At 44.1% G+C, this 12,252-nt stretch overlaps 1 protein-coding gene across 7 annotated transcripts in view; it reads right to left on the reverse strand.

Annotated features, from left to right (window-relative positions):
• The window catches only part of LOC137425448 (bifunctional heparan sulfate N-deacetylase/N-sulfotransferase 1), a 276,161-nt gene that overhangs the window by 34,327 nt on the left and 229,582 nt on the right, over nt 1-12,252 (reverse strand). For all 7 annotated transcript variants that reach the window (XR_013623242.1, XM_068113904.2, XM_078776673.1 and 4 more), the window contains one exon: nt 9,313-9,501. Coding sequence is in view for 6 of the 7 variants with exons in the window: in XM_068113904.2 (XP_067970005.1) it covers nt 9,313-9,501 (189 nt within the window). In the remaining variant the exon portion in view is untranslated. The remainder of the gene's footprint in view (nt 1-9,312; nt 9,502-12,252) is intronic.

Here is a 12,252-nt window from a genome sequence, read left to right on the forward strand (position 1 = left end):
CCCGAAAACGTTCGGGAGCAGCCGGGGTCACCAATGTAGGTGTTGCGGATGACGAGAAGACGAGGCAATTTTTAGGTGTTCAAAGCTCCTTTATTCCAACAGACTTCTCACGCGAACGGAACTCATCCAGCTTTTATAACGCCAAAACCCTCTTCGGAGAGCGCGGCTCCAACAACCGCGCGCACGTCATGCCCACATCATCAAAAGCCCCACTGGCCCATGCCCGTGGATTATGTCTCAATAAGGTAACCGCTACAGTAACATGATTTTTATCTAACATGCCAGCTGACCTTTGACCTAGTGACCCCAACATCAAATAAGTTAATCCTTGCATCATAACACATACTTGTACCAACTTTGGTCAGAATTCCACCACTGGTTCACAAGTTATCACGGTAACATGATTTTTATCTAACATGACAGCTGACCTTTGACCTAGTGACCCCAACATCAAATAAGTTAATCCTTGCATCATAACATATACTTGTACCAACTTTGGTCAGAATCCTACCACTGGTTCACAAGTTATCGTGGTAACAGGTTTTTTTTTATCTAACATGACAGCTGACCTTTGATATTTGACCTAGTAACCCCAAAATCGAATAAGTTAATCCTTGCATCACAACACATACTTGTACCAACTTTGGTAAGAATCCCACCACTGGTTCACAAGTTATCATGGTAACATGATTTGTATCTAACATGACAGCTGACCTTTGATATTTGACCTAGTGACCCCAAAATCTAATCATTTCATCTTTACCTCATTAAACATACCTGTACCAAGTTTAACTAAGATCCATTCAGCCATTCTCAAGTTATCATGGTAACGATAACCTATCATGGATGGACGGACGGACAGCTGCACAGCCAACCCCGAAACATAAAGCCTCCAGCGACTTTGTCAGCGGAGGCATAAAAACATCTTACGCTGGTGTGAAGTCGTAATCTTTCTCACATCATAACTGTGTCTATAAAGTTAACAGATAACTTACCAAAGTAACTTTTTATGAAAGAACATGAACACGTCATACCATAAAAAGTACATTTAATTGTTTTATTTCTCAGCAAAAAACTGACAGTGAACTAATATTATAAAAAGTAAAAACATGAATACAAATTTGTAAAAAATAAAATGAAGATTCAAAATCAATAATCATATTTTAATCATAAATGTGTCCTTCAGACCTACTCAAACCAATCAAAAGCTAGTGAACTCGCACCATCGAACCGATGCCCATCAATTGACACGATGCTTGTGAAAGAGCCAACATTTACATGGTGAAAAAAGAAAGCCATCACACATCCGCATCCACAACAAGATCTATGTGCCAAGACAACAAATCATGGAGCTTGGAAAGATCAATGACTCCCAAATGCCAATGTCCAAGGCTGGGGTCACTGGCTGGATCACAGCCAGCGTTCCGTTCCCACAAAAGTGCCAACTCAAATCACATGCAGCTTTGCTTGCAGTCATTCTGAATCCTCCTCTTATTTGTGCTTCGTTTACTTTATGCCCAAAGCACACGCAGCATTCAGAGAAACCCATCCACACGAGTTGTACCATCAGGTCGACAGCTTTGGTCTCACAGAAAGACAGCTGCTGCTCGTTTCCGGTAATCTTCATCAACCTCCGGCATGACCGTATGATCTCTCGTCAACTCGTATCCATGCACCATGAACACATCCATGCACCATGAACACATCCATGCACCATCCACACCATCCACACGTGATGACGTCTTTGGTTTTCGCCAAACATGTCTTCTGGTACTGTGGCCAAATAGCTCTACCTTTGACTCATCTGTCCAGAGCACATTGTTCCAGAAGTGCTGGTCTTTGCCTCGGTGTTTATTGGCAAACTTTAGTCTTGCCCTAATGTTCTTTCTGAACAGCAAAGGTTTCCTCCTGGCACACCTCCCATGTAGATCAAATTTGTGCAGCCTCTTTCTAATGGTAGACTCGTGCACTTTGACATCAACAATGGCAAGAGCTACCTGTAGGTCATGTGATGACATTTTGGGGTTCTTAGAGACTTCTTTCAGCATCTTGCGGTCTGCTCTCGGGCTGAACTTGCTGGGGCGGCCTGGCCTGAACAAGTTGGCAGTTGTTTGGATTCTTCTCCACTTGTAGATGATCTTCCGGACAGTCGAACGATTGATTTCAAATTGTTTGGAGATCTTTTTAAATCCCTTCCCAGACTCGTATGCATCTATAACCTTCTTTCTGAAGGTCTCAGAGAGCTCTTTTGATCTTGGCATGGTGACACCGCACAGTTCAACAACAAAGAGCAAACCAAACTAAATGTCTGAAGTTTAAATAAGACAGGTTCCTCCAAGATCCTCTCTAACGATGTTCTAATCATTTGCACCTGAGCTGGTGCACCTGATTCTAATTTTAGGTATTTGAAGTAGTGATAAATGTAGGGGTGTACTTACTTTTTCCACATGCGAAATTTGCATTTATGTTTATTTAAATTATACAATGGACTACAAAATGTGAATGTTTCATGATATTTGTTATATTATATCACCTTTATCTATCAATATTGTTGAAATGAAGATCAAATAGCTGTATGTTGAAATATGTTGAAAAAGTCTAAATTTACATGGGGTGTACTTACTTTTTCACATGACTGTGTGTATATATATATATATATATATATATATATATATATATATATATATATATATATATATATATATATATATATATATATATATATATATATAGGAAAAGCCCGTGAAAATGGTGGGTGAACAAAGCTGAGCATACCACAGAGGGTTACAATACACACAGTTATGAATTACGTCCGATGAATGATTTGCAATATCATTGCAACAGTGCGCGCGAAGGTTATGAGCAGCAGTGCGCACGAAGGTGACAGGCAGCCATGCCGCCAACGTCAGTGCGCGCGAAGGAGACGAGCAGCAGTGCCGCCAACGTCTCGTAACTGCGTCCCTTCGGAGGATCCTGTAGAAGGCTCACCCCTCTGGTCGCAGAGGAGGAGCCGAGCGCAGACGCGACCCAACAATACGCCGTGTCACCCGCGGAAATGCTCCGAAGGGCGAACTGGGCCTCAGTCTGCGCGAACCAAACGGCCGCCCGTCGTTCCCAAAACTCCGGCAGTTCAATCGAAACTGCGTTTGCCATGTTCGTTTGAAGCCCCCGAATCCGTTCGGGAGCAGCCGGGGTCACCAGTGTAGGAGTTCGTTCGGGAGCAGCCGGGGACACCAATGTAGGTGTCGCCATGCTCGTTGGAAGCCCCCGAAAACGTTTGGGAGCAGCCGGGGTCACCAATGTAGGTGTTGCGGATGACGAGAAGACGAGGCAATTTTTAGGTGTTCAAAGCTCCTTTATTCCAACAGACTTCTCACGCGAACGGAACTCATCCAGCTTTTATAACGCCAAAACCCTCTTCGGAGGGCGCGGCTCCAACAACCGGTTCCAACAACCGGCTCCAATTAATTATTACCCTACAGTCCAATAAATGAGACCTTCCCCAGAGAGGTTCAGCAATGAGGGGAGCAATTTGTCAACGAAATACACAGTTTATGTGATACACAGTCCCATACACATTACTTCAACAGACGCCATCTTAAAAACAACAACTACAACTCCAATAACAACAGAAATCGAGCTAATTGCTCATCCCTTTATTACCCCCGTGCTTTTTGAAATACAGCGGGTGGAGGGGTGGGGGTATTGTAATCTCCTCTGTCTGTCTTTCCGTCCGTCCGTACGTCTGTCCTTCCATCATGCCATCTCCTCCTAAACGGTTGTGCAGAAATCCACCGAACTCGGTAGTTATGATCACCACATGGCAAGAAGGTGCGAGAGCTGTATCATTTTTGGCTTTGCCCCCCTGGGGCAAGGTCAAAGGGTCAAGTACCAAGAATTGCAATAACGGCCACATTTAAAAAATGAAATTCCTGAAACTAACCCCAGAACCGGTCCAAGAATTTGCATACATAATTAGTTTTTATTTCAGTTCAACAAAAATATTCTCATCACCCTCCACCAATAAAGTGAGACTTAAAAATACACAATTACCGTCACGAAATCTCTGATTATTCGCACCAGTAAATACCGTCAAAGCTGCACACAAAATCTCGACCATGAAACTCAACATGCCACAGATGGTTGCAATGCACACAAACTTATTAAATACATCAGATGTTGAATTATTACCCTGCACACGAACAGAAAAGTGGGGTTAAGCAATCGGGCGCGTACATACGTTTATATGTTTATCTATATATACCAGCAATATATAGATATTTCTGTGAAGAGGAACAGGTTGAGATGGTTTGGTCATGTGTTGAGGAAGGATGAAAGTGACTGGTTGAGAAGAGTGATGGAAATGAATGTAGAAGGAAGTAGAGGACGGGGAAGACCGTGAAAGACTTGGCTAAAGATGGTGGAAGAAGAAATGCGGGCAAGGGGGTTAACAAGGAGAGATGCAGAAAATAGGGCAAAATGGAGGAGATTGTCATGGGGACCGCAAGGCTAACCCCCGCTCCAGCAGGGAAAATGGCCTTAAAATGCCTGTTGTTGTTGTTGTTGTATATATATACCAGCAATGATCTAGCAGCGATCCGTTTAAATTCCACGTAATGTAACATGTGACTTCAAGACCTCAAGTCTTCCAACCACCCCTTCCCCTCCCTCCACTCCCCCTCTGTCCACTCCCCCCACTACTCCCTCCCACGACTCTCCTCCCCCTCTCCTCTCACTCTCCTGTCTCATCACCTCTCCTCCTTCCCCTCATCATTGGCAAATGTACCGGTAATTATACATTCCTTTCCTTGCCAGTCTGTCCATTCCTCTGTCTGTCTGTCTGTCTGGACGGGGCTTCAAAATCAAATCGCCGCCATTTTGTTTGCTCTGTCAGCCTAAATCTGCCTCTGGTGTCGGCCTCCGGTGTACAGGAGCCATGGCAAGTTGCCGGTGTCGGTGCTGTGGTTACGCGAGTGGGTCTGCATGGGGATATTTGGAGAGATGAGTGTTTCCTGCGAAGAATAAGGACAGTGTTTGTGCTTGTGGGATCTCGAGTTTTGTTTTCATGAAGGTTTAAAATTTTTACGTGGTTTACTCGGCCACAAGGCCGCGTAGGCTGCGATGGATTTTCACAAATAAATGAGTCTAAATTAATTTTATCAAGCAATGATGCATTTCATTACATGCCTGACATTAAAAGCTTTTAGATTGTATGAAGAATGAAGAGAGAAGGTTTAACATAACTTATTTAGAAATGCGTTTTAAAATCGTTTTTGAATGGGGGAGTTACAGTCCCCACGGTGCTACGTTTAACTTCAAGCACACAAAAGTGTATTTTTTTTTTAACGTCCATTTTTTCCCAGATTTCTTTTAATTTCATGAAGAAGACCTCGAGGGATTGCTAGCAATGTAATGTGTGCATACTATCAAAAGGACCCCTTTGAAAGCTCTTCCTGTCTGTGGGAAGAGGAGGAGGAAAAGGAGAGGAGGGAGAGTGGGGAGAGAGGAGAGAGGAAAGGGAGAGGAGGGAAGTGGGAGGAAGGGAGGGGGTGGAAGTGGAGAGGAGAGAGAGGGGGTATAGGAAAGGGGAATGGGAGAGTAGTGAGTGGAGAGAGGAGAGAGAGAGGTGAGAAGAGAGAGGGGGAAGGAGGAGGAGAAGGAGAGGAGGGAGGTGGGAGAGGAGTGAGGTGGGAGAGCAGAGATGGGGTAGAGGAAAGTGGAAAGGGAGAGGTGTGAGTGGGGAGAGGAGGGAGGAGGGAGTTGTGATTCTTTACTTCATTGTGAGGGACTCTTCAGGTGATTCTTCACAATTGAGAGATAGGGCCAAAAACAATATATAGCATAACATCTCAAAGTTATGGACGGATTGGAACAAAACTTTGTGGACATGTTTGGTGTGTGACAAGGACCAAAGATCGAGATTTCTCGAGATCTCAAACTAAATCGAATAGATTCTCGATCGAAAATTCTCGATCGAGATCGAGACAAACCAAAGGACCCAAGAAAGACCAAAAATCCGAATACGATAATTTAATTTTTTAATAAGCGATTGTTCTCGATTGATAGTTCATCTTTTGTTACCTCTGCCACCTAAGGTGGATGGATGGGGGTTATGTTCACCCCTGTCTGGCTGTTTGTTTATCTGTGAACTAGATATCTCAAAAAGTTGTGGACGGATTCGGATGAAATTTGGCAGAGAGGTAGTGTATGTGACAAGGACGAAATTGTTAGATTTGGTAAAGATCCGGATCCGGCTAATATATATATATATATATATATATTTGCCATTTGCCAATTAACATGTGCCATATATATATACTGATTTGTATATATCAGTATATATATATACAAATATATATATATACAAATCAGTTGCTGCTCTGACATGAAAAACAGCTGCTAACAAATAAAATATTCGTTGATGGTCATTTTTTGGGTTGAATGGCACTGATTAAGTGTACGACGTGAGTGGGCCAGGGACAGCCTGCAGTGCTGCACGAGTCCCGTCTTTACCACAAAGACAGCTGCAATAACAAGTTAGCGCAGTAGACAGCCCGCCTCACGTCCTGCCATATCGGTGAGCAAATCATGAGGGCTAAAGAATCTGGGACTTTAGCGAACGAGCAGCTGCACATTACCGTACCTCTGCAGGTGCTCACAATGCCCGGCTGTGTGTTCCAACAAACTCCAATGGAGCTTGTAAACCAGACGATATAAAAACAGATTTTGCTTTGCGGGACGAAGGTCCAACGTGCGTGCACATTTCTTTGCAGCTGTGCTGCCACTCTCGATGCTTACCCGAACACCACATCGTATTTATATATTCAACTACAAGACAAACCAATTTGGATACAATAAACAAGGGAAATACCCATAATCCCTCGCTAATTAACAAACCCCACCCCTCGTGATGACATGAAAAGAGAGGAGGAAAGGAAACACTGCAACCTGAAAATAAAATGGTCGGGGTGCGAAGGGTTAATGAGGCTAATGAAGATTGTGGTCAAGGATGGGGGACATAAGATAGCGGTCCAGTCCACCACCTGCTTGAAGCACGGGAGTGAAAAATGGGACGGCACAGCCTCTGGAATGTGGTTCCGCAAACGGGAGAAGTGAGAAGAAAAGAGCTAAGTTGTGCGGTCAGTCTGAAGTTTTTGAGGTTTCATCAGGAGGAGATTACTGGAAGAACGAGTACATCGTGAAGTTGTTGCGGAGGATCGGAAACGGATGCCATCGACCAGCCTGCGATGTAAGAACAGCAGACTTCTGCTTTGGCCTCATTGTGGAAGTTTCCAATATATTCCCACAGAATACAGGAAAGACAGCTGTGATGATGGGATCCAAGCCAATCAGGGAGAGCAATATTCCAATGAACTTTGGACAAATGCCTTATAGACTGCAAATAGTTCTGATTTTTGTTTTTCAAGGAATGATGGAGAATGTCCGGTCTGCGGCTGGCAATGGAAGCCAGTTTTGCTTCATGGGTGGTTCAGGAAAGGTCATGGCTGATGGTGAGGCCTAAAACCTCAAGAGACTGAACGTCTTTCAGTGGTGAACAATGGAAACAGATCGGTTTTTTTGGAGAGACGGACATTTTTTCCAAGATTGAAGGACATGTTCCATTTATCAGACCAACGTATAATCGATTCAAGATCAGCAGAGTGAGGCAGCTGTTGCCGGCCTATCAGTGGGGTGGGGTACTGCAAGAAACAGTGCGGAGTCATCTGTATTTTTAAAAAGGAAGAAGAAGAGGGAGTTTTCCAGAGCTTTGTAGAAGTCGCTTCTGTAGATGAAAAACACGAGTGGGCCCAACACACTTTACTAAGAGAGGAAAGGAGATGAAAGAGTTCCAATGAGTGGAGGAAGTCAGAAATCCATAAATGAATGCGGGTCGTATGCCAAATGCGGAAAACCTGGCAAGCAAATCAGGAGGCCAGACTGTGGGAATGTCCGAGACATGTCCAGCGACGGTGCCGACCTCTTATTTGAGATTCAGAGTCCAAAACCATTGCTGAGAGAGCAGCGGAATACATATGCCCTTAATTATAAAGTAAAACATGCTTCATGCTCTCGCGTCATCTGCTATTGATGTGATTCACAAATCATGATTATTTTTAACCAATAGCTCATGTCAATGGGGGTTTTCTTTCTACAGGCCTTTCAAGATCCGCCTGCAATTCATTTCCTGACTACACGTATGCAAGTCCAGCTTACGTCCATGAACATGCGACTCGTAAAGATTCAAAACCAACCCAAGTCCTCCATCACTGAAGAAAAGTTCAGTATTCTGGAAGTTTTTTTTGCTGAATCCATTTTAAGATAGTAAGTCTTGCTTATCAAAATTAATTACATTTTAATTGTCCGAGAAAAGGAAAAAAAAAAACGAAGATATTAACACAGGTGCCAAAAATCGCACTGCGCAAATAACATAAAGTGGCAAAACTCATAAAAATGTGTGAAATCCAAAATGAGTTTTGCAATTAAAATGGAATTCAATTAACATGTGCCAAGTATAAATTAAACAAATTAAAAATTAATAAACATGTTCACCAAAGAAGGTTTTTTCAAGTATTGAAATTATGAGCAATGAACTTAGAGATATAGACATCAGGGTGTCTTGAACACAAGAGTGAATACCTTTCATTTCATCCAGGTTAAGACCGATGATAAATTGGCCAGATAATACAATTCCCTCTTCCCTCCCTTCTCCTGGTAATTCTGTTTTACAGTTTCAAAACTATTTCAAAAGAAACAAAACAGGCCAGATAATCCAAGCTGTTCAAACTTCAATAACGGGCACTGGTTCACTCACTGTGAGCATCGAATAATCACAAAAAAAGATTTGAAATTTGGTATCCAAAAGAAAAGAAAACGTGACGTGTAAAAAGGACCAGGTTTGTTGAGTCATGGAGTATTTTATCCTGGCGTCACGTCATGTTTTGTTATAGGAATTCCAACTCACTATCCACACTTAGGATCCTAGGATCCTGGGTTCGAATCCCGGTCGATCGCCGAATTAATGCCAGGGGGGTTGACTCAGCCTGTCATCCTTCCGAGGTCGGCTAATTGAGTACCAGTTCACTGGTAATTCCCTGTTTGTCGTTGAAGGCGGAAAAAAGGGTTGGCGTCAGGAAGGGCATCCGGCCGTAAAACATTGCTTCAAAAAGGGGACCAAAAAACAACAACAACCACGGTTCCCGAAAAAGGCCAACCCCCGCTTTGCGGGGAAAAATGGCCTCTAAACGGTGGTTTTTGGGTTTTTTTTATCCACACATATAATATCGGGGTAACTTAAGCCTCCTCGAATCTTACCATGACCCCGCGATGGATGAAACCCCGGCGATAGCGAGCCGGCTTCAGGTGTGGATACTCTTCTGTGCTTGTGACCCGAACACCCCAGACGTGGCGCCAAGCGTCGTACAGCGTCTCGTGCATTGGGTACACACCCGAGTGGTGTGGGGCAACTGCGTAATGGCTCAAGTGTATTGGGATTCCATTGTCCTGCAATGAAGGACAAGTAGTTTGACAATGGCAGTGATGTTCAGTAAGAAAGTGTGGGCTTGGGGGAGATGGGGAGGAGGGAAGGAGAAAGAGAGGGGGAAGGGGCAAGGGAACGGGTGAGTAGGAGGAGGTGGAAGTGGAGATGTTAGAATGACAGGAAGCAATCGAAACAGTTCTGCTTTCGTGAAGCAGGCTGTTTAGTATCATCTTAACACTTTCCCCTCGTTTCTGGAAGATTATTTATTTATTTTGTTGTTTTGCATTCTTGTTTTCATATCATGTCCTTGTATTTGTCAACAAACAATACAATACTGTAGACTGTCTTTTCAGTGATAGTCTTTTGATGCATTCTGATTAGGAAATACAAAAAAGGTTATTCTTATCTTGGAATATATTAATATTCCTTGCTAGATCATCTTGCTAGAAAAAGGCTATAATCCATCCTTGCTAGATCATCACCCGAGCAGTATGTGGACACCCAAACATCACACATCCTATTCCAAAATCATGGGCATTAATATGGAGTTGGTCCCCCCCCCCCCCCCCCACCCTCCTTTGCTGCTATAACAGCCTCCACTCTTCTGGGAAGGCTTTCCACTAGAGGTTGGAACATTGCTGCGGGGATTTGCTTCCATTCACCAACAAGAGCATTGGTGAGGTCAGGCACTGATGTTGGGCGATTAGGCCTGGCTCGCAGTCGGCGTTCCAATTCATCCCAAAGGTGTTCGATGGGGTTGAGGTCAGGGCTCTGTGCAGGCCAGTCAAGTTCTTCCACACAGATCTCGACAAACCATTTCTGTATGGAATTCGCTTTGTGCAGTTGTGCACGGGGGCATTGTCAAGCTGAAACAGGAAAGGGCCTTCCCTAAACTGTTGCCACAAAGTTGGAAGCACGCAATCGTCTAGAATGTCATTGTATACTGCAGCGTAAAGACAGCCACTGACCATTATTCCTCCTCCACCAAACTATACAGTTGGCACTATGCAATCGGGAAGGTAGCGTTCTCCTGGCATCCGCCAAACCCAGATTATTCCGTCGGACTGCCAGATGGTGAAGCACGATTCATCACTCCAGAGAATGCGTTTCCACTGCTCCAGGGTCCAATGACGGCAATCTTTAAACCACTCCAGCCGATGCTTGGCATTGCGCATGGTGATCTTAGGCTTGTGTGCGGCTGCTCGGCCATGGAAAACCATTTCATGAAACTCCCGACGAACAGTTGTTGTGCTGACGTTGCTTCCAGAGGCAGTTTGGAACTCGGTAGTGAGTGTTGCAACCGAGGACAGACGATTATTACATGCTATGAGCTTCAGCCCTTGGCGGTCCCGATCCGTGAGCTTGTGTGGCCTACCACTTTACGTCTGAGCTGTTGTTGCTCCTTGAAATTTCCACTTCACAAAAACAGCACTTACAGTTGACCGGGGCAGCTCTAGCAGGACAGAAATTTGATGAACTGACTTGTTGGAAAGGTGGTATCCTATGACTGTGCCACTTTGAAAGTCACTGAGCTCTTCAGTATGGCTCTAGCAGGACAGAAATTTGATGAACTGACTTGTTGGAAAGGTGGTATCCTATGACTGTGCCACTTTGAAAGTCACTGAGCTCTTCAGTATGGCCCATTCTACTGCCAATGTTTGTCTATGTAGATTGCATGACTGTGTGCTTGATTATATATATCTGTCAGCAATGGGTGTGGCTGAAACAGCCGAATCCACTAATTAGCAATAGTGTCCGCGTACTTCTGGTCAGGGAGTGTGTGTTTATATATTGTTGCGGATCTCCTCATCGGCCTTCCCCTTATCAAGGGGGTATTAATCCCCTTGTCCTTTTACTGGCCGACATGATCCTGGGGCTATCACGTTCCTTCCGGTCGGTGTTAAATAGGGTTGTTGGTCGAATTAGTCTATTACCTAAGTACTAACACCGGCCGTGAAGCAAGGAAATAACCCCACCCGAACCACGGCGTTAGTGGACACGCCAAGCGAAGCGAGCCGCGATTCGGGCCGTTATCAGGAACTAACCCGATTGGAGCGGTTATGATCGTGCCACGCTTACCCAATGGAGAAATCACTAAGACGGTCGAATCAGGAAAGACAGGAAGAACAGATTGGTTTATGACTTATTTACACAGGAAGAAGAGGAAGAGAAAGAGCAATCTATATATATATACTGAAACGCAAAAGAAACTTACCACCTTTGAAACCTTTAAATATCAACAATAACACTGCGTGTAGTAAATGTGTGAACTTATTTGTGGACAATAGTGTCCTCGCTGTCAGACAAAACGGTCACGGATGGTCACTTGAACCTTCAATGGTCACTTCATAGCACAGCTGTTGAACAGCCGTTTTGACTGTCAGTGATTAGCCAAGGGGTACGGGATGATTTTAATGAGCTGCACGTGATGTCTAGATATTGGCTTTAAAAAGGCCAGTGCAAAATGGGCATTTTGACCTAAAAATTTGACCATTTTTATTTGAAATGGATGTTTTTATTCAGCTAAGGAGATTTTCCCTGAGGCATTGAGTCAACCACCACAATGTGGTCACTGGTGTCACTGGTAGACCAGTCTGAGGAAGCATGGTCAACCAGAACAGCACTCGGTAGAGCGCAGACCTCCGCCAGGCTGAACAGTCTACGTTTTGTATCCCACCGATAGGTCGGATCTGGATTCGGACCTGAACCAAAATCGAATTGGCTTCTTCTTGTCAGCTACCCAACTCATCCACCAAATGTTGTCATAATCAATC

Source organism: Myxine glutinosa, chromosome 4 (assembly GCF_964187855.1).
Source record: "Myxine glutinosa chromosome 4, kmMyxGlut1.1, whole genome shotgun sequence".
NCBI lineage: Eukaryota > Metazoa > Chordata > Myxini > Myxiniformes > Myxinidae > Myxine > Myxine glutinosa.